The sequence below is a fragment of the Pelobates fuscus genome, chromosome 1 (genome assembly GCF_036172605.1).
Source record: "Pelobates fuscus isolate aPelFus1 chromosome 1, aPelFus1.pri, whole genome shotgun sequence".
In the NCBI taxonomy this organism is placed as follows: Eukaryota; Metazoa; Chordata; class Amphibia; order Anura; family Pelobatidae; genus Pelobates; species Pelobates fuscus.
In genome coordinates, this window is record NC_086317.1 from 159330084 (window position 1) to 159355538 (window position 25455).

At 42.1% G+C, this 25455-nt stretch overlaps 1 protein-coding gene across 2 annotated transcripts in view; it reads left to right on the forward strand.

Moving 5' to 3' along the window:
- Positions 1-10714, forward strand: part of LOC134608456 (zona pellucida sperm-binding protein 3 receptor-like) — a 125954-nt gene extending 115240 nt beyond the window's left edge. For both annotated transcript variants that reach the window (XM_063451282.1, XM_063451273.1), the window contains exons 14-19: positions 4244-4420; positions 5408-5599; positions 6011-6107; positions 6350-6429; positions 8414-8593; positions 10377-10714. In XM_063451282.1, coding sequence (XP_063307352.1) covers positions 4244-4420; positions 5408-5599; positions 6011-6107; positions 6350-6429; positions 8414-8593; positions 10377-10537 — 887 coding nt within the window. In that variant the 3' untranslated portion in view covers positions 10538-10714. The remainder of the gene's footprint in view (positions 1-4243; positions 4421-5407; positions 5600-6010; positions 6108-6349; positions 6430-8413; positions 8594-10376) is intronic.
- The last annotated feature ends 14741 nt before the right edge of the window (positions 10715-25455 follow it).

The following is a 25455-nucleotide window of genomic DNA, read 5'->3' on the forward strand; positions in this document are numbered from 1 at the left end:
CATACATCTACACTGTGTGCAGAATTATTAGGCAAATGAGTATTTTGACCACATCATCCTCTTTATGCATGTTGTCTTACTTCAAGCTGTATAGGCTCGAAAGCCTACTACCAATTAAGCATATTAGGTGATGTGCATCTCTGTAATGAGAAGGGGTGTGGTCTAATGACATCAACACCCTATATCAGGTGTGCATAATTATTAGGCAACTTCCTTTCCTTTGGCAAAATGGGTCAAAAGAAGGACTTGACAGGCTCAGAAAAGTAAAAAATAGTGAGATATCTTGCAGAGGGATGCAGCACTCTTAAAATTGCAAAGCTTCTGAAGCGTGATCATCGAACAATCAAGCGTTTCATTCAAAATAGTCAACAGGGTCGCAAGAAGCGTGTGGAGAAACCAAGGCGCAAAATAACTGCCCATGAACTGAGAAAAGTCAAGCGTGCAGCTGCCAAGATGCCACTTGCCACCAGTTTGGCCATATTTCAGAGCTGCAACATCACTGGAGTGCCCGAAAGCACAAGGTGTGCAATACTCAGAGACATGGCCAAGGTAAGAAAGGCTGAAAGACGACCACCACTGAACAACACACAAGCTGAAACGTCAAGACTGGGCCAAGAAATATCTCAAGACTGATTTTTCTAAGGTTTTATGGACTGATGAAATGAGAGTGAGTCTTGATGGGCCAGATGGATGGATTGGTAAAGGGCAGAGAGCTCCAGTCCGACTCAGACGCCAGCAAGGTGGAGGTGGAGTACTGGTTTGGGCTGGTATCATCAAAGATGAGCTTGTGGGGCCTTTTCGGGTTGAGGATGGAGTCAAGCTCAACTACCAGTTTCTGGAAGACACCTTCTTCAAGCAGTGGTACAGGAAGAAGTCTGCATCCTTCAAGAAAAACATGATTTTCATGCAGGACAATGCTCCATCACACGCATCCAAGTACTCCACAGCGTGGCTGGCAAGAAAGGGTATAAAAGAAGAAAATCTAATGATATGGCCTCCTTGTTCACCTGATCTGAACCCCATTGAGAACCTGTGGTCCATCATCAAATGTGAGATTTACAAGGAGGGAAAACAGTACACCTCTCTGAACAGTGTCTGGGAGGCTGTGGTTGCTGCTGCACGCAATGTTGATGGTGAACAGATTAAAACACTGACAGAATCCATGGATGGCAGGCTTTTGAGTGTCCTTGCAAAGAAAGGTGGCTATATTGGTCACTGATTTGTTTTTGTTATGTTTTTGAATGTCAGAAATGTATATTTGTGAATGTTGAGATGTTATATTGGTTTCACTGGTAAAAATAAATAATTGAAATGGGTATATATTTGTTTTTTGTTAAGTTGCCTAATAATTATGCACAGTAATAGTCACCTGCACACACAGATATCCCCCTAAAATAGCTATAACTAAAAACAAACTAAAAACTACTTCCAAAAATATTCAGCTTTGATATTAATGAGTTTTTTGGGTTCATTGAGAACATGGTTGTTGTTCAATAATAAAATTAATCCTCAAAAATACAACTTGCCTAATAATTCTGCACTCCCTGTATATATTTTTAATTATTTATTTTTAATTATTTTTTTAATTTTATTTTTTAACGTATTTATTTTTTATATTATATATAAATATATATATAACAATAATTATATATATATATATTTAATCAGTATCAGTCTACGTGTAATTTGATATTAACATATATATATATATATATATAATTAAATGGAATATACAAAAGGAAGGCTTGCACTCACGGTCTGTATAATGAAATATCTTCTTTATTCCAAAATTTTTAAAACATGATATAAGTCATGTGCAGGGCACCAATGGATTCTATATATATAATTATATATATATTAATAGTAAAATACACCTAGACGGTGTATGTATGTGTGTGTGTGTGTGTGTATATATATATATAATATATATATATGATCTAAGTATATTATTATTTTTTTACACTTATTTAACTTTCATTTATTTTATTTCCAGCCAGCAGGGGGACTACCTGTAAGCAGGCAGCTAACCCGGCCATGTGATTGTGAGGTCATCGCAAGAACCTCACTCTCACGTGGCCGGGGGGGGGGGGCTCCAGGAGGACGGATGTGCCGCGGGGGGCTCCCCGTGGGTCCCCCCAACCGCGATCGCCAGCGTGGGATCGCCGTTGACGGGTAAGAAAAAAACAAAACGGAGGGCTTTCTATTACGCCCAGCGGAGTTTAGAGCCACTTAGAATAGGGCGTAATAGTACGCCCTCCGGTTTTAAGGGGTTAAGCATACTGTGATTGTCTATTGTTGTGACTTAGATGATGATCAGATCACATTTTATGACCAATTTGTGCAGAAATCCACATAATTCCAAAGGGCTCACATACTTTTTCTTGCAACTGTATTCCCATAATACACTGCTATGCAGCTTTTAATAGTACTGCAGAGTTTCTTCTGGAACCATAGCTGAGAGAACTTACCCTTTTAAAATCAAATACAAAGAATATAACCTAAAACAAAAGTTAGGCCTAAGCCAAGAAGACAATTTAAAACTTATGGGTAACAACTCCACATATTAAATCACTAAAGGATAATATAAAGCAATTAATCCTAATGATTAAGAAAAATGAAATGAATAAATAAATACATTTTTAAAAATATATATCAAATTTAGACTTGGACTTAAAGGACATCTGTCACTTCAAAACTATTTTAAAGTATAATAATCCTTTCATAAAAGTTTGAATAAAAAATATATATTTTTAAATGAAGTAAACGTAAAAAATTGGAAAACCCATCCCAACCTTTAATATATGACAGTATCCTTCAGCCATTTACATACACCTTGGGTCAGACAGTATTTGTAAACCTACAGTTAGTCTCTATGGTCTTCCTTGCTTCACTCCCTGCACAGACGCATGGAAGACTATAGAGGCTGTCAGTTTGCATGTATATGGCTGAAGGATACTGTCATGTAACTAAAGGTATACTTCATATACTTCATTTAAAAAATCTATTTCCTTTCAAAATGTGATGAAAAAATTATTATATTTAAAAAAAAAAAAAAAAAGGTGACAGTCCTTTACACCGATCACCACTAGGTGACCTACTCTCATCAAACGATGGATCTAGACCAGGGTTCGGCAACCTTCAGAACTCCGGGTGTTGGGGACTACATGTCCTCTGATGCCTTGCTGACATTATGACTGTAAGAGCATTATGGCAGATGTAGTCCACAATACCTGGAGTGCTGTAATTTGTCTACCACTGGTCTAGACAGTTATAAGCCAAACATATAGGAAGAAAGTTGCGAAAATAATAGTAGAGATGGTGCTGCTTTACCTATATAATCTATCCTCCAAATTTTCCTAATTTGCACCATGTGACTAACCCCATCTCTGTACATGTGAGCAGGAAAGAAACTATTAGGAGAAGCAAATTCACACATGAAACACAAACCTCACAGCATAATCATACATCTATTAAGTATGAAAATAAAATTAAAGGGACACTACAGTCACCAGAATAACTACAACTTATTTTATTTGTTCTGGTGAGTATAATCACTCCCTTCAGGCTTTTTGTAGTAAACACTGTCCTTTCAGAGAAAATGCAGTGTTTACGTTACAGCCTAGTGATAACTTCACTGGCTACTAGAGGTGCTTCTCATTCTTCTTCACATTCAATACATCTCTATGAGGAGATGCTGATTGGCTAGGGTCGTGTTTGGCTCAGTGCTGGCTCAGATACTGATCTGCCTCCTTGATAAGCTCAGCCAATCCGATGTGAAATCATTGTGATTGGCTCAGAACACAACTTCTGATTATGTCAGCCAAGAAGGCAGATCAGGGGCCTAGACTAACTGTATTTAGGAGAGGGGGGTGGGGGCATTGAGGGCTAGATTTTTTAACACTATAGGGTCAGGAATACATGTTGACCCTTTAAAAGTAAATGACAAAATAAAAAATGAACAAGGATAAAAATATATAGGCAGCTCAAATGTCAAGAAAGTTTTTTGCAAATATATTTGAAAGGTTCCTGCAGAATAACACAGAAAATAGTCTTACATTTGAAATTTACTTTTAATTTCCAGCAATTCTCGCCTTAGAGAATATCCCTGATTGCTACATAGAACAAATAATGGTGTGTGTGTGTATATATAACTGTAATGGGATCTGAAGCTGAAAGAGAACCCAAAGAAAAAAACTGAAAATAATTTAAAGTCTAAATTGTTTAAAATGTATGTTTTTTCTAGAGATTATTTGTGCTACTCCTAGTATTACTGATGGAACATACAGCCCGGAAAAGATGAAATATTCTGAAATGGATTTATTGACATTTTCATGCAATGGCAATTTGAAACTTATTGGTGACCATTCTTTACACTGTGTGTCTCCTGGAGTCTGGAATTCTTCTGTTCCTGAGTGCCAAGGTTAGATATATATATACTATTCAGAAAAATATTAATTTGTAACTTTGCAATATTTCCATGTTGCTATTTAAAAAAAAAAAAAAAAAAAAAAAAATATATATATATATATATATATATATTGTAATTAAAGGAACACTATAGTCACCTAAATTACTTTAGCTAAATAAAGCAATTGTAGTGTATAGTTAATTCCCCTGCAATTTCACTGATCAATTCACTGCCATTTAGGAGTTAAATCACTTTGTTTCTGTTTATGCAGCCCTAGCCACACCTCCCCTGGCTATGATTGACAGAGCCTGCATAAAAAAAAAAACTGGTTTCACGTTCAAACAGATGTAATTTACCTTAAATAATTGTATCTCAATCTCTAAATTGAACTTTAATCACATACAAGAGGCTCTTGTAGGGTCTAGCAAGCTATTAACATAGCAGGGGATAAGAAAATCTTAATTAAACAGAACTTGCAATAAAGAAAGCCTAAATAGGGCTCTCTTTACAGGAAGTGTTTATGGAAGGCTGTGCAAGTCACATGCAGGGAGGTGTGACTAGGGTTCATAAACAAAATGATTTAACTCCTAAATGGCAGAGGATTGAGCAGTGAGGCTGCAGGGGCATGTTCTATACACCAAAACTGTTTCATTAAGCTAAAGTTGTTCAGGTGACTATAGTGTCCCTTTTAAATATTACATACATTAGTGAGCATTGTAAGGATTGTGTATGTAAGGGTTCTCACCAGTAGCATCAGGTATAATGCTACAAAATTAGAACTTTTTATGCACAATGCTAGAACTTGGTAGAACTTGTATTCCCAAAATGTGACTTGCCTGCAAAATAAGCCAAGTGTAGGATATTCCTCAATCACCAGGCACAACATTTTATCATTGTTAAAACAAACCAAAAAACTAAAAGCGAAATGCACAACTCTACTTCTAATTCAATATACTAGAAGTTATTTTCATAAAAATGTGTACTCATTGTGTGTTCCAGCTGTGTGCGATTCGCCTCCTGTCATAGAGAATACTGTCCTGGAAATACAATTAGCTGATTCAAGCTACTTTGATATTAACGCAACTGTACAATATGTATGCCAGCCTGGATTCTCACATATTCCTAACACAAGCAACACAATTACTTGTACCAACAACTTAACTTGGTCTACTCCTGAAACATTTTGTCAAAGTAAGTACAAATTCCTTTTTTTGTGTGTTCAGCTTTTAGATTTTCTTTTTATAAGGTATCAGTTCCATAAACTAAAAAAAAAGTTGAACTGAAGTTAAGTGCCAAATACACCGGTATATATACTCTATACCTTATTTTTTTTTTTTATAAGTGTTGTGGATATGGTATATTGTATATATTTGTCTATCATATCAAAATAATATAATTTAAGGGTAAAAAATAACACTTGTTATTTACTTATTGTAAACGTTTTATATTAATAATGATAACAGTAATAGAAACAACTGTAAATATTATTAATCACATTAAATTTAAACATGCACTTAAATATGGTTAAGTACATTTAAGCACATATATATTTGTCTTGCTTAAAATAATAATAATCAAAGTAATATGGTATTATCCATATAGGACGATCATGTGGGAATCCTGGAGAGATACCTAATGCACAAATGGAAGCAACAGACTTTTTATTTGAATCCAATGTATCCTACCATTGTCTTACTGGGTGAGTTTTATATGCAGAGCCAGTTTCAATGCGTGTAGTACTATTCTAAAGGTTAGTATATATTATTCTCATGTATATTACTCAAATAAAATCCTAAAAATGAAATTTTACATAAACACAGTTATATGAATTTGCAGTTGTAGATTGGATTTTTGTAATTAAATGTGTGTTTGTTTTTCTCAATATTCTATACACAGCTCATGGCTAAATTGTATGTTTACTTCTTTTTCAACATCTGTTAGGTATAAACTGGCAACTAGCATCAATTTCAGATACTGTCAGGCCAATGGAAATTGGAGTGAAATTGTTCCTGCATGCGAAGGTAAAGCAGTAAGACCAGTGTTTTCATGCTAAAAGTTCAGAGGATAGCTAGAGACAAAGCAAGCAAACAAATTAGTTTGCTAATTGATAATACTTGTTTGTTTTGCTTTAGCGTCAGGTTTATTCACTAAATTTTATTTTTTTATTTTTGTTTTGCAAATTAAATACAAATAAAAAAACTCCAGCACAAATAAGTGACTATGGCTGAGAAATTGTCCAGATCACCTGTCTTTGCCCCACTCGTTCCCTTTCAGATTCCTTTCACGTAATTTCAGAGTTTAGTGAATAATCCTGTAACTAATTCATTTGGTAGCTATGGCGCACTTTCAAAGAGTAAATTACAAAAGGTAAAAAAACAAATTTAGAAAAAAGAGAGAAGGTGGAATAAATCCCACCTAATGGGGGAGCTAAACGCTAGAGATAAGTAGTGTCCTATGGGAAACCAGACATACAAGAGATAATATTCTATAAAAACCCACCTCCCCTTCCTCTCAGTGAGACCTGGCAGCGATCATTCTGTTCTTGCTGAGGAGGAAATGGGTCGGGGTTTGGAAGTGATGTCACTTCCTTCCCTCTCCTGCAGAGCATGTGGAAAATGAGGAGCTGTAGAAGCACAACAGGTAAACTCTTTGCAATTTTTTTGTACATCCCCTCATGCACCCACCAGAGCCCCCATGTTCCTCTGCACCCACCACAGCTCCCATGTCTCACTGCACCCCCCTCACACAATATTTTGTGGGATCGGTCACGGACCTGCGGACATTGGTCGGCCACGCACCCCAACCACACAACAACACCCTCCAATCACACATAACAATACCTCAGTGACAATGATCAGACTCGTGCTCGAATTTATGACACCACCAACAAGCGTAACCATCCCCACACATATGACAATACCTGTTTCAAGGATGACAGGGATAATGAGATACTAGCCTCTGCACGGGTAACAGTTACTAGAGTTTTGATATGTCAAAACCGCAACCCTAACTGCTGACCGTATAAGCACCACCGCCCCTGCGTGGGCACAATGTTTCCAATTTAATGTTACCAATGCCATATCGTTATACCGGATGGAATCGATAGGAAATTTGCTGTATATGTTTTACCGCACTTAAGCAATCTATACCTCTTCGTAGGAGAACTAACGTCTCTACCTTAATTATTTTAGTCAGCATAACCTGCTCATCTATACGTATGCTACCTTGACTTACACCTGCTGTCAACATTATGCATACCCCCAGATGATGGTCTCTACTTAGGTCATGCCATACTACCGCTCCAACACATATGCAGGTAGTGGATTAGCCTTACAATGCTATCGAATTCAGCAATACCTTGTTTCTATATGGGCTGCCTAGGTCTACTCAGCTATGGTTTGCCAAACAACAGGACACTAATGGTTTGCATTGGGGCTATAGTGTTGGAGCAAACTAGGTTTGTTAATGCACAATACTATACAATTAGTTTGTTTTTATGCACATTACTATTATGGTCAGACCTGTAACGTTGCCATGCGTACTTAACCCGAAATGCTGCCTCCGATTGAATGGTCAGGAGGCTATCCCAAGCTTTATGGTAACACCCAATATACTGGCGCATTATCCATAAATATGCAGGCACTTGTTTAACACTCAGTCCACACTTTAGCCCAGTCCAGACAGATCGCTCTATTTGTTATGCTTCCCAGTGACGCGATTTCATGGCCTACAGCAAAATGTCCTATCTCACCTGTCCAAAAAATGTTCTACAATGCTCTCAAAAGTTTTATTAATTATGCATAATATGCGGTACCGCCACCAAAAGCTGTTATTCACACTACTGTGACCTGATGTTTATTTCTTGCTATGTACCCTGCCTTATCTCTGTTTGACACCTTTTTGAAACCTGTTATATGTCTGATGTCACTCTGCATACGAAATTAAAAAGAAATTTAACACAAAACCATCACATGTGCTCACATGTTAATTTTAATTTATTTTCAGTTCAAACCTGTCCTGTTCCACATACTGGGCCTAAAGAGTCTTACAGGCCCCAAAAGAAAAAATACCAATATCAAGACTCTATCTCATACAAATGTCATGACGGTTTAAGCCTTTTTGGTAAAACAAGTCTAACTTGCACAGAACATGGAAAATGGAGCTCTTTTACTCCTCATTGCAAAGGTTGGTAATTTTACTTTTATTAAATTACTCCGCTTTTAGGGGTGTTCTATGTTATTTGAAGTAAATAAAATGATAAATACTAAATAAATGTAAATACATTACAAAACCTGTATTGCTCGGTTAGTTACATTTAATGATCACTAATTCTTTTTATCATCATTCTATGGAGGTCATTCTTATGGAGTTGTTCCACTGCAGTAATCATTATCACACTATTTCACAGTATACATAGGATTCTATGGATTGAAACATACACAATCATCTCAATAAAATAGTAATAGTTGTAAGCGTAGATTTACATACTTTCCTACATTTCCAGGCAGTAGCGGAACTAATGTAGTGAGGTCCCGGGTGCAAGAAAGTTTCTCGGGGCCACCTCTAGTGCAAGAGTGGCCAACTGGTAGATCGACATCTGTCGTACAACTCCAACAATGTGACCGGGAACAGACACAGAGCAACATGGCAAACTGAATGATACCAGTCTGGTACCGGTGCGACCATGGAAAAACCTCCGTCAGCCATGCGGCCTAAACCAGAGCAAAGCCTGAGCGAGGCGGCCAATCTCCCGGCGCAGGACGAGCGCAAAAGCTCCGCTTAGGGGGGTCTGCCTTGACGTTGGCAGGCGGGCATCCCTCCAATGGCCATTGGAGCAACTAAATGACCTCCATTTGTCTAAATATACATAGGGATTAAGGAGAAAGCACAAGTAACATTTTCTTTTCTTTGGTTTTTACTATATATTGGGGCTGATGTGTGTTGTAGTCCTTGCTGCTTAAGCGCAGGACTTCTCTTTTTGTATTTGTATTTACTTTGTATCACACAGCCTGGTTACAATGCTGCTACCCATCCCATGTGTTCCCTATTAAGGGTTAATAAGTAAAGGGGTGTATATAAAAAATACCCCTTTCTGTCTCATTAGAGATATCTTTGCCAGAAGCTCAAGGAAGCAGGCTGAAGGGTCAGTGTTAGGACCCGCTTAGGGGGGTCTGCCTTGACGTTGGCAGGCGGGCATCCCTCCAATGGCCATTGGAGCAACTAAATGACCTCCATTTGTCTAAATATACATAGGGATTAAGGAGAAAGCGCAAGTAACATTTTCTTTTCTTTGGTTTTTACTATATATTGGGGCTGATGTGTGTTGTAGTCCTTGCTGCTTAAGCGCAGGACTTCTCTTTTTGTATTTGTATACATTTTGATCTTGATTAATACAACTTAGTAAGAAGACCTCAAGAGAAACACAAAAAATACAAACAATAGTGCAATATACTATAATTAATGGATACACATATGTATATTGCACTATTGTTTGTATGTGTATCCATTAATTATAGCATATTGCACTATTGTTTGTATTTTTGTGTTTCTCTTGAGGTCTTCTTACTAAGTTGTATTAATCAAGATCAAAATGTATGTATGATATATTTATTCTACACTTTTGAGCACTATTTAGGCGCGGTTTACCACCCTTTCTATTTTTGCATTTCTGTCCACTACAAGCAGGTATTGGGAAATCCTGCTGGTTCACTGCTGCCTCACATTTTCTGGTTATATAAAGAGCGCCTAATCCTCTTTATTATTTATAGCCATATAAAGCATCATTAGAGGCATCCTTTCCAACAGCTAGATATCTACCTTTGTCCACCCTGTAATAAATAAGATATAATATTTGTGATAACAATTTTGCTGATTTAATTCCAATTTCATTATGAGTAATATGTGATGTGGATAATATTATAGTGCGATATATATACCTCAAAACTGCATTCTTTTTACTTTATTCTAGAGTCTCAGTGTGATAAAATTTGGGCAGTACAGGAAGAAATGAGGAAATGTACTTCAACACCTGATGACTGGATCAAGTACCTGCAGATTGAGTATCTTCATCTGCAGATTGAGAATCTCAAGCTGGACATAGAGTGGAAGAAGAAGGGTCGAAAATACTAAATTGTGTAAAATATGACCAGTACAGAGAGGCTTTTGTATACTAACATGCAATCATTTTGAAATAAGGCAATAATGATTTACAACAAATAATACGCATTTATCATGGTCTTCAAAAAGTGAATATTTAGATTATTATATGGTTATGTTTATATTGAATAAATACATGCTTTACTTTAACTCCATGCCTATTGTATTAAAACTTTAAGGGATATACATTTTCATAATAAATTAGTTATTATATTGTAATTGTAGTCTGACAAAGGGGTAAATACACACAACGACATGTTCTATCTTTTATGTGTTGCTATTGTGCAATATATTATTTAATTGTACAGTCCTTTGTTTAGTTTTTTTGTGTGTTGTTTTCCCCATAAACTATACCAAAGCATAGTCAAAATAGCATAGTTTTTAGGGCTAGTGATATGTATAATGCCATTATATTGATGGTATTATCATCTACAAAATACCATACAAGACACCATCAAGAAAGACTAAATGTCAACTGAATGAGAGATTAATTGTGACCAAGCAAATAAGATATTACAAAAATGTTATTTTATGATGTAGATCTAAAACTGTACAGTAAAATAAATGTCAAAGCTTAAGCAAAATATCTTAATGGAAAACTGATTTTTCAACTTGATGTTACAAAATGGTAAGTAGTATAGTTTCTCCACTCAGGGCTCAAAATGCCATTGGGGAGTGACAATTAACACTGGCGAGTAGAAAATGCACCCCTGGTGAGTTTGGCATGGACCATCCAGACGTACTGTGGCCAGTCATTTTTAAGACCTAACTAGAAGTGAAAGATTTTACATTCAGTAAACTCCACTCATATGTCAATATACAAAAACGTACACTGTCAATAAGATGCGATTTCATGCGTCTAATATAAAACCTGAAGAAGAGTTTAGTTACCCCAAAATACTTTTAATGTATGTAACAGTTTGACTTCTTACATTGGGTCTGCAGGCACTGCTCCCCACCTTCACTTGTGACCAGTAGAGCCGCAACTTCCTGCTTAGGGGTGTGCATTAGCTTTCCTGAGCAAAGACCTGCAATACATCAGCTGCTTACTCTCAGCCAATGAGCTCAGCCCTGCACCGCCAAGCTTAGCTCAGGTAGAGAGCTTTCCACTCGCTGAAAGTTGTGGTGATGGTAGGGAGAGGAGCCCTGGGAACTCCAGGTAAGAAGTCAAACTGTTCTAAAACACTTTAATTATTTAGTTTGCACCATAACCACTACATAACACTCTAGTGGTTTTGGTGCTTGGAGTGTTCTTTCAAACAGTAGATTTTCTCCAGTAATATAGTTGCCCCTTTGGAAGGTTTTCTTTAAACATGATGCTGGTCATTCCATACAGACAGGAAATGCCCCCAGATATGTGCTCATGCTAGATGTCTGATATGCTAATCTAATCAATCTTATTTTCAAGAATCTAAGGTGTGCACTTCCTTTATGATGACCCTCATGTCATATATAAAGTATGTGTTGATTTGGTAATCCGCTGTAATTTTCACAAGAATATCCTCAATGGATCTGTTTGCTAATGTGACATCCACAATACGTGTTGCCATAATTTGATTTCAACCAATATTCTAAATAATATACAGATTAGATGAACATAGCAGTCTCCTATATGAAAGCGGATTCAATCAAAAAAGATAATAAATATTCAAACAAATTACATGCTATATGCACATATTCCTAAACCATAAATAAAAACAAACATGAAAATCCCGGCTTGGTAGGGATAGGGCTGAATTATCAATACAGGGCCAAGCAGAACAAAATATGCTATTAATACATGTTATGGCATGTGACTAGTATGGACTATGTTTGTAACAAATGTCCAACAACAGATGGCTAAAATATGCATCTATATGGAACAGCTAAACAACTTGTTTTTGTAAAGGAATTAGTGTACGATATTCATGACATTATTGCACAGTCGTTATTCGGCATGTGCCAACCATAACTTTAATAACACGCAGACACCAAAAGTTCTGTTGGAGTATAAAGTCCACAGCTTTATTAATTAATATCAATATATAAATTAACAATTTAGGGTCATTGTCAACAGTACTCCTTTCGTTACGCTCTCTCCTGTACCATACCCCCGACAATGACCCTACCAAAACAAACATTAACATAACCAATAATACATAACACGTAACTCAACGGCCTACCAAGAGGCCCCACCTCCATTTGTCTAACTGCAGGGATGTACCCAGACACCCCTACATCCCTTGGTTCGTAGCCACCGATGGGCTCGAACCTACCTCCACACTATTAACTTCCAGCCTAGACCTTGGCCTACCAATTTCTTAACCCACCAAACTTCCTGTTTAACCAAGACCTTGACCCCTTAAGGACATGTGTGACCCCCACCACACAGAAACAGGGCTTGTGCTATCCCGTCTTGCAAACCCAAATTAAATAGGTCACAACCTACATGCGATAAGTGCACTCCGTCTGCATGAAAATAACCGGGTAATCTTTCCTCCAATTCCCGATGCCGCACCACCACTCCTCCTAACCTACGAATGAACACCGCCATGGTCCTGTTCACCTTACCCCGACATCGAGAAACTGCGTTCGCATCCCTGGCGTATCTCCAGCATAACCGAGGTACCATCTCTGACCATACCACTTTCACGCCAGGGATAAGCCCCTTCAGTCTGTCAACATCCTGCTTCATACGTTTAACCAGTTCACGTTGGGGAACCAAATCTAAGTCGTTCCCCCCCCCCCTGAACTACCACCACGTTCGGTAAGGCCTCCTTCACTACCTTTCGAAACAGTGCCGCACTAATGTGCTGCCAATAGTGATGTACCGAACTGTTCGCTGGCGAATAGTTCCCGGCGAACATAGCGTGTTCGCGTTCGCCTCCGCGGGCGAACACATGCGCGGTTCGATACGCCCCCTATTCGTCATCATTGAGCAAACTTTGACCCTGTGCCTCACGGTCAGCAGACACATTCCAGCAAATTAGCAGCAGACCCTCCCTTCCAGACCCTCCCACCTCCCTCCCAGCATCCAGTTTAGATTCATTCTGAAGCTATCAGAGTATACAGAATGTGTTAAAGGATCACTATAGTATCAGGAACACAAACTCGCTTTCCTGACACTATATAACCCTTAGGTCCCCCCCACTCTATACTTACTTTAATCCAGCGCCGGGCTCCCGGCGCTGGTGACCTCTCCTCCCACTCCGACATCAGCTCCTGAGTGGAGCTGAATGCGCATGCGCGGCCAGAGCCGCGCACATTAAAAACGCCCGCAGGAAAGCATTTCTTAATGCTTTTCAATGGGCGTACTGCACGCTGAATGCAATTTATAGGGACCTGGCACCCAGACCACTTCAGCTCAATGGTCCTTATAGTGGTCCTTTAATGTAAAGTTAGAATGAAATCCTGCAACTGTTTCTTTGAAATTTTGTTTAGATTTTTTGAGAAGGCAATGTTAACATTAAAAAGTCTGCAAGGCTATGCTATAGACACCAGAACAACTACATTAAGCTATAGTTGTTCTGGTCACTATAGTGTCCCTTTAACCCCTTAACCCCTTAAGGACCAAACTTCTGGAATAAAAGGGAATCATGACGTGTCAGACATGTCATGTGTCCTTAAGGGGTTAAGGACCAAACTTTTGGAATAAAAGGGAATTCTGACATGTCACACGTCATGTGTCCTTAAGGGGTTAAATAAATATATAAGTTTACTGCACCCACATCTGCTTAACACAGCAAAGGTGCTGAGCACATTGGAAATCTGATGTAATCCCTTCCATTTTGGATTGGGTTGAGAGAGTTGGGAATATCAGAGCTATGGAGGGAGCAAATTACTCTTATAGAAATAACTACCATATCTATCTCAATTTCTGGACAACTTTTCTCAAATCTGCTCTGCAGTGGTACATCCTCTATGGAGGAGCTGGTCTGACCTCCCAGAGACGTGGCAATGACTAGTAAAATTGTTGCACTGCCTCATTGTCCATGTCTTCTTCTAAAAAATTACTATGTAAAATACATCTGCTTAACTTGCGATCACTACTGTTTAGTAGCTTTCTGTTACTGAGTTTCTCAACACAAATATATGTTACTCAACAATTGTAAACTTGTAAATTGTAAACTTGGCAGTGGCCTATTTTGTACTGAACTAATCTATTCAGAATCTGTGTTTTTATGTTCTGGTAGCCCTCAAGCCCACCTTGTTTACCAATTCAAAATGTTATACCTGTCATGTCCTATTTACACAAACCGATTGTTTAATTTCATGATACATTACCATAGTGTGTTTAATTTATAGATAATTAGATTGCCCAGAAATGTAGTTTTCTTTCTGTTTTAACATTTGTCATGTTTACATTTTTTTTTTGGCTTTAGGATTTGGACTACTGCAATGATGGAGCTTCCTCAATTACTAACCTCACCTAATGTGTATTTTCTTGCATTCGCTTTTTATACCTTTTGGTACCTGTGATGGGATCCCTGTTTCCCCATGTTCTATACATTTGATGTATTTTCCCACTGTGTTTCCCAACTATAACACAGCTCCCAGAGTCCCCCTGTGCCCCAGCTAAGTGAGCGGCCACTTAATAAAACAGTTTCCAGTGAGGGGCCTCTGATTTTTGGCACCTGGCTTCCCTGGTTGCGCCAGGGGCATCGAAAATATCCCTTGTCCCAGTCATACCTTTACCTGGGTGCCAATCGAAAATTATCCTCCAATCAGAACACTTTTTAGACTGGAGATAGCTGGCGGGGGAGAGCTGTCCAAAGACACCTTGGTTGTTGGATTACCCGTTTTCTGAAAAGGACATCAGGAGATGAACTCTTATCAGCCCAGACTTTATGGTGCGTGGGAGCACTCCGAATACTCTGTGCATTGTGCTAACAAAACAGTGTGTTTAGCCTCAGTAAGTCTTGACTAGTTTATGCTGAGGTAGGTGAAGGAGAGACCCTACTCTTGTCCAGTGCTCCGTAACAGTTCCTAGATGTATGGTCTCAGAGAGACGTCAACTTCCAGACCAGAGCCAGTGCCATGCTGATAAGATCCACAAGCACCAAACTGAAGTCCATTGGTTGGTTTCTGATCACTGATCCTTTTCGATCATAGTCCATTCTTTGGTGCATTGGTAAGGCTATTAACAGAAATGCAGTATGAAGTTTGAGACAAAATGCCTGCCTGTTCTCATTTCTATGTCAATGTGTTAATCCGGGGATAATTGTAGAAATATGTCCAACTTGAGATATGTAGGTGATGCATAGCAAAAACCACAATCTTTTTGGTACTTCACAACATTCTCTCTGAGAAACTTCAGCTTTCAGACCAGAACCGGCGTCATGATGATGAGACCCACATTGGTGAAACTGCAGTTCATTGGCTGGTCACTAACTACTGCTTTTAAAAAAAAATGTGTTTAAAATGGTGTGCATTGCTAAGGGTATCTAAAGACATGCAGTATGAAGTCTGAAACATGATACCTGTCTGTGCTTATTTGCATGTCAAGCGCGGAACTCTGGTATAGTTGTGGTTGCCTGATTACTATGCCAAAGAATGACCCTTCCATGTCCAAATTGAGATATGCAGGTGACACATAACAGTATTTTTTTTTTTTAGATTTGAGTGTTTCTCTGCTCTGTGCATATTAAATTATTGAAAAAAATTAGTGAAAAACAGGTAATAATATGTAGTTTGTGTACTTCTGTCACAGCCACGCTTACCTGTGGGCACCCCCACCGTGTCTCCATCCACTCCTGCAGCGGTCCCTCCTCGCTGTAGACATGTGCAATTCGGTTCAGTCCGAATGGAAATTCGGATGAATTTCGGACATTCGGACATTTGGATGCTTCCGAATGGGCGAAGTGCCAAATTGCCGAATTTCCGAAGTGGCGAATTTCCGAAGTGCCGAACCAAATTGCCAAAGTGCCGAAGTGTCGAATTTCGGAATTGCCGAACCAAACCAAATTGCCGAAGTGCAGAATTTCAGAAGTGCCGAAGTGCTTTGGACTTCTGAAAAGTGGTACACCGGGTAGGGTTGGATTGGGGTAGGGGTAGGGTTAGAGTAGGGTTAGGGTTCAGTTAGGAGTAGGGTTAGGGTTGGGTTAGGATTAAGCTAGACGTATGGTTAGGAGTAGGGTTAGGGTAGGGTTAGGAATAGGAGTAGGGTTAGTGTTGGGTTAGAAGTAGGGTTAGGGTTAGGGTAGGGTTAGGGTAGGGTTGGGAGTAGAATTAGGGTTAGGAGTAGGGTTAGGGTTAAGGTAGGGTTAGGGTTAGGAGTAACCTACTCCTAACCCCACCCTAACCCTACTCCTAACCCTAACCCTACACCTAACCCTACTCCTAACCCAACACTACCCTACTCCTAACCCTTCTCCTAACCCTACCCTAACCCTACACCTAGGCCAACCCTAACCCTACTTCTAACCCTAACCCTAGGGTTAAAACCTGCAATTCTCTAGTCCAGGGGTGTCCAAACGTTTTTTAAAGAGGGCCAGATTTGATGAACTGAACATGCGTGAGGGACGACCATTTTGCCTGACATTCTTCAAACTTTTTTATGCAAAATTTCTTGCAAGCGGCATACTTTTCATTTCATCTCTTTATTCTGTCTCTCTTCATTCTGTCCCTTCTCTCTTTTATTCTGTCCCTTCTCTCTGTCCCTTCTCTCTTTTATTCTGTCCCTTCATTCTGTCCCTTCTCTCTTTTATTCTGTCTCTTCTCTCTTGAATTCTGTCCATTCATTCTGTCCCTTCTTTCTTTTATTCGGTCCCTTCTCTCTTTTATTCTGTCCATTCATTCTGTCCATTCTCTCTTTTATTCTGCCTCTTCATTCTCTGCCCCTTCTCTCTTTTATTCTGCCCCTTCATTCCCGGCCCCTTCATTCTCTGTCCCTTCATTCCCTGCCTCCAGGGAGAAGGAACCAAATTCCGTGACGTCGATGTCCAAGAGCAGTGGCGTACATACCAGGGTCGCAGGGGTCGCGGCTGCGACCAGGCCCGGCCCACCAGGGGGCCCGGCCGCCCTGCAACCCAGGTATGTACCCACAGGGCCAGCCTCTTCTGCTGGGGGTCCCAGGAGCCGGCCACCTCCGGGCCCCCCGAGGCTGGCCCTGCTGTCACCCGGCTGGCTGTCGGGCGCGCGAGGGAGCACTGTCCCCTGGGTGCTCCCTCTTCAGCTCCCTCGCGCACCGCACTGAAACCGGAGCCGGAAGATGACGTCATCTTCCGAGTCCGGCATCAGTACGCGGCGCGCGAGGGAGCTGAAGAGGGAGCACCCAGGGGACAGTGCTCCCTCGCGCGCCCGACAGCCAGCCGGGTGACAGCAGGTCCAGCAACACCACTGGACCCCAGGGAATTCCCCCAGCTCTCCCACAGGTAAGGAGGCTGGGGGGATTAAATAAAAAAAAAAACGTTTGAGTGTGTTAGTCATAGGCGTGCGCACGGGGTGTGCCGGGTGTGCCTGGGCACACCCTAATCCCCGCGGCACGCCTATGGATTGAGTCCTGCAGGAACGGAGTTCCTGCACTTTTTTTGTGCAGGAACGCCGTTCCTGCAGGCACTCAGCGCCCCCCTTCCTCCCCCCATGTCCCCCCTGTCATGGATGGGAGGGGGGGGCAAGAGGTTATGGACCCCCCCCCGGTCGGCTCTCTCAATATCAGCCGCGGCGAGGGAGCTGTGAGCTCTCTGCTCCCTCTCGCCGCGCTGCTTGCTGATGCTGGGAGCCGGAATATGACGTCATATTCCGGCTCCCAGCCACAGCAGACAGCCCGCGCGGCGAGAGGGAGCAGAGAGCTCACAGCTCCCTCGCCGCGGCTGATATTGAGAGAGCCGCTGACCCACTGGACCCCAGGGACAAGTCCACGCCAGCACTCCAGGTAGGGAGGCTGGGTGGACATTTTTTTTATTAAAAAAATAATAATTTGTGTGTGTGTGAATGTGTGTGTGTGTCTGTGACTGTGTGTGTGTGTGTGTGTCTGTTTGTGTGTGTGTGTCTGTTTGTGTGTGTGTGTGTGTGTGTGTGTGTCTTTGACTGTGTCTGTGTGTGTGTGTGTGTGTGTGTGTGTGTGAATGTGTGTGTGTGTGTGTCTGTGAATGTGTGTGTGTGTGTATGTGAATATGTGTGTGTCTGTGAATGTGTCTCTGTGTGTGTGTGTGTCTGTGTGTGTGTGTGTGTCTGTTTGTGTGTGTGTCTGTTTGTGTGTGTGTGTGTGTGTGTCTGTGAATGTGTATGTGTGTCAGTGTATGTGAATATGTGTGTCTGTGAATGTGTGTGTCTATGAATGTATGAGTGTGTGTGTGTCTGTGAGTGTATGTGTGTGTGTTTGAGTATGTGTGTCAATGTGTGTATATATATATATATATATATATATATACACACACACACACACATATACATACACACACTGGAGTGTATATTATTTTTTTGGGGGGGTGGGAATCTTGGTTCCCACACTTTATTCCCCAGGACTTTATTCTCCCCTGTCGGCTCACGCAGAACCGGCGCTGAGTGTCGGCTCTGCTCTAAGCCTCCATGGGCCGGCGGGGAGATCAAAGATCTACCTCACCGGCCCACAGCAGCATGAAGGGAGGCAGGAGAGGACCCGGGGAGCTCTAGACAGCAGCTCCGCCAGGTTCCTCTGGCGAGATCTGAGCGTTGCTGCGGCAACGCTCAGATCTCACGAGAGTTAACTCTAGCCCCGCAGGCTAGAGTTCACTCTCCACTGGACCACCAGGGATGGCACATGGCAGCAAGGATCCCCCCTCCCTACATAAGGTAAGAAGGGAGGGGGGATATTTACTAATCTGCCCCCACCTCCACAATCTGTCCAAACATACAGCACACACACACAGGGCTGCCATCAGAAATTTTGGGGCCCCTGACAAAGCACAAGGTCTGGGCCCCCTTCCGGGCCCGCCAGGACCCGCCCACGCCCTACCTAGTCCGCTGACAATGATGCAGGACTGAATGTGGTGTGTATGGTGGAAGTAAATTAGAATGTGTGTAATGGATGTAGTGTTTGTGTGTATTAGATACTGTTTGTGCAGTGAATGCAGAGTGTGTGTTTGTGTAGCGGATGCAGTGTGTATAGTGAACACAGAGTGTGTTTGAGTAGTGGATGTAGTGTGTGTACAGTGATGTAGTGTGTGTTTGTGTAGTGGATGTAGTGTTTGTATGTACTATATGAAATGTGTTTAGTGGATGCAGTGTCTGTAGTGGATGTAGTGTGTGTATTAGACGCAGTGGATGTAGTGTTTGTATGTACTATATGAAATGTGTTTAGTGGATGCAGTGTCTGTAGTGGATGTAGTGTGTGTATTAGACGCAGTGTCTGTGTATAGTGAATGCAGAGTGTTTCAATTTATGGTGGATGTAGTGTGTGTACTGTGAATACAGGATGTTTGTGTAGTGGATGCTGTGTGTATAGTTAATGCAGAGTGTGTGTCAGTATAGTGAATCCAGAGTGTGTGCATAGCTTAGTGAATGCAGAGTGTGTGTTAGTGTGTAATGAATGCAGAGTGTGTCAGTGTAATGAATGTAGTGTGTGTGTTAGTGCAGTGAATGCAGAGAGTGTGTTAGTGTGTAGCGGATGCAGAGTGTGTGTGTTAGTGTAGTGAATGCAGAGTGTGTTAATGTGTAGTGAATGCAGAGTGTGTTAGTGTGTAGCGGATGCAGAGTGTGTGTGTTAGTGTAGTGAATGCAGAGTGTGTTAATGTGTAGTGAATGCAGAGGGTGTGTTAGTGTGTAGCGGATGCAGAGTGTGTGTTAGTGTAGTGAATGCAGAGTGTGTTAATGTGTAGTGAATGCAGAGGGTGTGTTAATGTGTAGTGAATGCAGAGGGTGTGTTAGTGTGTAGCGGATGCAGAGTGTGTGTGAGTGTAGTGAATGCAGAGTGTGTGTCAGTATAGTGGATGCAGTGAGTGTGTTAGTGTGTAGTGTATGCAGAGTGCATGTTGTATTAGTGAATGCAGTGTGTGTATTGTATTAGTGTATTAGTGTATGCAGTGTGTGTTGTATTCGTGTATGCAGTGTGTGTTGTGTCAGTGTTTGCAGAGTGTGTGTTGTGTCAGTGTATGCAGAGTGTGTTGTGTTAGTGTTTGCAGTGTGTGTTGTGTCAGTGTATGCAGAGTGTGTTGTGTCAGTGTATGCAGAGTGTGTTGTGTTAGTATATGCAGAGTGTGTGTTGTGTTAGTGTATGCAGAGTGTGTGTGTTGTGTCAGTGTATGCAGTGTGTGTGTGTTGTGTCAGTGTATGCAGTTTGTGTGTGCAGGGCCATCTTTAATAACGACTGGACCCTGGGCAAGCGTTTGCTTGGGCCCCGTGGGCCCTGCCGCCGTCGCCCCTCACTCCCTGGTATGCAATCACGGCATCCATCCCAATGCAGTGGCGGCACTAAAATAGAATGAATTTTATTGGGACACCCAATTGCAAGATTAGACTAAAGGTAGAACCCCATCTGTCGTGCAACTCCAACAATGCTTTGACAGCTGGTGCTCTACCAATTTCCCATGCTTGCAGGGTTGTATTTAGCACTGTTTTGTGTGTTTGAATGTAAGCATGTGTTTGTATGAAGTATGTTTGTGTGAATGTGTTTGTATGTGGTACTGGAGTTTGAATGCAAGTGTGCATTTATGTGTAGTGTTTGTTTTTTGAATGTAGGAGTGTGCTTGTATGTAGTGTTGAAGTTTGAATGGAGGGGTGTATTTGTATATAAAGTTGCGGCTCAGATGCACAGGTACATACTCTGACACACAAGCAGATACACAGATACATACACTGACTACATACAGATAAGCAGGCACATACACTGACAGACATACTGACACACAGGTACATATATTGACACACACAGACACATACACTGGTAGACGTACTGACAGACACACACAGGCTCATATACAGACATACTGACACACATGCACATATACAGACATACTGACACACACACTGATCAACATACTGACACACATACACTGACAGAAATACTGACACCCACACACAGGCACATACACTGACCGAGATACTCACACACACACACACACACTGACACACATACAGGCACATATACGGACACACACAGACTGATATACTGACAGACACACAGACACATACAGAGACTGACACATGCATGAACATGCACTGACAGACATAATGACACACACGCAGGCATACTGACACACACACAAATATATTTAACACACAGACAGACCTACTGACACACAGACAGACAGACACACAGACAAACAGACATACTGACACACAGACATACTGACACACATGTAAAATGTACATTTTTAAACCCACCCTCCAGTTTCCTACCTTTTGCTGGAGGGTGGATTCTATGGGGTCCAGTGTGGTGCCTGAGGATCATGGGAGTGAGGATCCCCCCATCCTCACTCCCTCGCGACTCCTCCTGCCACCTTCCATGCAGCTCCTCTCTTTATGGGAGGAAGTGACTTGCGGCTGTCACTTCCTCCCAGCCGGCTGCCGGAAAGCAAGGGGCCCGGTCGCGGTGTTAAAGGGAAAGAGCGCCCGACCGGGCCCCTGCTGATACAAGCCCTCCGGGTGGCCCTAAGTGCATGGGCCACCCGGTGGGACTCAGAGGACGGGGGAAAAATGTTTACATCATTTTTTTTTTTTTTTTTTATTTTTTTAATGTTTCTCCCCCTCCCTGCTTACCTTTGTCCAGGGAGGGGGGAGATTCCATCCCTGGTGGTCTGGTGGGGGGCCCCCCGGCTCCCTGTTACCGCATAGGGAGCCCAGGCAGCACACAGCTTCTCTTCTCTCTTCAATTACTCTCGCGAGACCCGCGGAGCGTTGCCATGGCAACCGGGTCTCGCGAGAGTTATTACAAGAGAGAAGAGAGGAGAAGCTGTGTGCTGGGCCCCCTCTGCGGTAACAGGGAGCCGGGGGCCCGCGGCTGCACACATAGATAGTGATATTCGCTATCTATGTGTGCAGAGAAAGAAAGTGGGGCCCAGGACTGCCAGGGCAGTCCGGGCCCCCCAGGGCCGCCGGGCCCGTGACAACTGTCACGGTTGTCACCCCCTGATGGCGGCCCTGCACACACATACAGCACCCACACACAAAAAGCACCTACAGACATACAGCACTCTCACACAAACAGCACACAAACAGCACCCTCACACACACAACACCCAAACAGCACCCACACACATACAGTACACATACAGCACCCTCACACACACAGTACACTAACCGCACCCTCACAAACACACACAGCACTTTTACAAACACACAACACCCTCACACACAGCACACTAACAACACCCTCGCAAACACACACACACAAACAGCCCCCTCAGAAATACATGACACCCACACACATCACACAAACAGCACCCTCACACACACAGCACCATCACACACACATCACACAAACAGCACCCTCACACACACAGCACCCTCACACAGCACACTAACAGGACCCTAACACACACACACAAACACCCTCACACACAAACAGCACCCTCACACACACACACACACACACACACACAAACACCCTCACCCACATAGCACACTACCAGCACCCTCACACATACACACACACAGCAGCACCCTTACACACACCACCCTCACACAGCACACAGCAGTGTATGTATATATGTGTGTGTGTATATATATATATATATATATATATATACATATACATGCGGCGTGTGTTTGTGCTTTAGGGTGCACACCCTAATGCAATAGGCTGCGCACGCCTATGGTGTTAGTGTTAGTGTGTGTGTTAGTGTTAGTGAGTGTGTGTGTTAGTGTTAGTGAGTGTGTGTGTTAGTGAGTGTGTTAGTGTTAGTGAGTGAGTGTGTTAGTGTTAGTGAGTGTGTGTGTTAGTGAGTGTGTGTGTTAGTGAGTGTGCGTGTTAGTGTTAGTGAGTGAGTGTGTGTGTTAGTGTTAGTGAGTGTGTGTGTTAGTGTTAGTGAGTGTGTGTGTTAGTGTTAGTGAGTGTGTGTGTTAGTGAGTGTGTTAGTGTTAGTGAGTGTGTTAGTGTTAGTGAGTGTGTGTGTTAGTGTTAGAGTGTGTGTGTTAGTGAGTGCGTTAGTGTTAGTGAGTGTGTGTGTTAGTGAGTGTGTGTGTTAGTGTTAGTGAGTGTGTTAGTGTTAGTGAGTGTGTGTGTTAGTGAGTGTGTTAGTGTTAGTGAGTGTGTGTGTTAGTGAGTGTGTTAGTGTTAGTGAGTGTGTGTGTTAGTGAGTGTGTTAGTGTTAGAGTGTGTGTGTTAGTGTTAGTGAGTGTGTGTGTTAGTGAGTGTGTGTGTTAGTGAGTGTGTGTGTTAGTGTTAGAGTGTGTGTGTTAGTGAGTGTGTTAGTGTTAGTGAGTGTGTGTGTGTTAGTGTTAGAGTGTGTGTTAGTGAGTGTGTGTTAGTGTTAGAGTGTGTGTGTTAGTGAGTGTGTTAGTGTTAGTGAGTGTGTGTGTGTTAGTGTTAGAGTGTGTGTTAGTGAGTGTGTGTGTTAGTGTTAGAGTGTGTGTTAGTGTGTGTGTGTTAGATTGTGTGTTAGTGTTAGAGTGTATGTGTTAGTGTGTGTGTCTGTTACTGAGTATGTTTGTGTGCGTCTGTCACTGAGTGTGTGTCTGTCAGTAAATGTGTGCGTCTGTTCATGAGAGAGTGTGTGTGTGTGTCTTAAGCACTTACCTTTTTCCAGCGCCGGACTCCCTTAACGCTGGGGATCTCTCCGTCCCCATCCGCCTCTCAGCTCCGAATGCACATGCGTGGCAAGAGCCACGCGCACATTCAAACCGCCCATAGGAAAGCATTACTCAATGCTTTCCTATGGACGTTCAGCGTCTTCTCACTGTGATTTTCACAGTGAGAATCGCAGAAAATCCTCTAGCGGCTGTCAATGAGACAGCCACTAGAGGCTGGATTAACCCTCAGTGAAACATAGCAGTTTCTCTGAAACTGCTATGTTTTCAGCTGCAGGGTTAAAACTAGAGAGACCTGGCACCCAGACCACTTCATTGAGCTGATGTGATCTGGGTGTCTGTAGTGGTCCTTTAAGTGTATGTGTTTATGCATGCACTGGCATACATACCGCGGTCGCATGGGTCGCAGCCCTGCGACCAGGTGCCCGCCGCCATGTGTTGCGGCCCCAGCCTGCGCAGAGTAAGCGCTCGCGCGGGGGGAGGGGCGGGCCACGGATCAGTTTTCGCACCGGGGCCCCATGGATTGTGTGTACGCCACTGTCCAAGAGATCACAAGAACTCAGACTGAGGACGAGCAGTGACTGCACGTCTGTCTGCGTTCTTCTGATCTCTTGGCCCCCAGTGAATCCCTGCGCACTGCTCAGGACCACGTCGTTCAAAGATCCAGGGATCCTGAGCAGCGCTCGGGGATTCAATGGGGGCCACAACAGATAGGATTAGCCAAATAACCTGTGGGCCGTATTAAACTGGAACATGGGCCGGACTTTGGAAATGACTGCTCTAGTCTGCACCTTTTGCAAGCCCTCCTCTTCTAACACCACCCAGACTTTCTGTGACTGTCCAATCACAGACTTCCCAATGCAGCTAGAATAGAAGTATTTGCAAGGCAGGTGCTCTAAGCAATTGCTGCCTCTTGAGTTAAGCTCTGCTGCGTTAACAAAAACCAGGAAGTAATATTACTTGTTGTCTGCTTGACAGCCAAAGGGGTGTTACCAGGTTAATTTATAAAAGTGTCAATTTCTATTGAAATATTCACTTTTTTTAAAGTGAAGAAATTGGACACACTCTCTACAGATAAAGCTTTTCAGCAAGCTAAAGTGCGTTAGAGGTCATGAGTAGTAGACAAACTCGAAGCATAATTAACTTCAAGTTAATTTTTACCTTGAATGTGTAGTTCTCTTTGAATTCATTTTAAATTTTAATTTTAGCGAATAATCCTGTGAATCTTTACATTTTAGCTTGGCTAA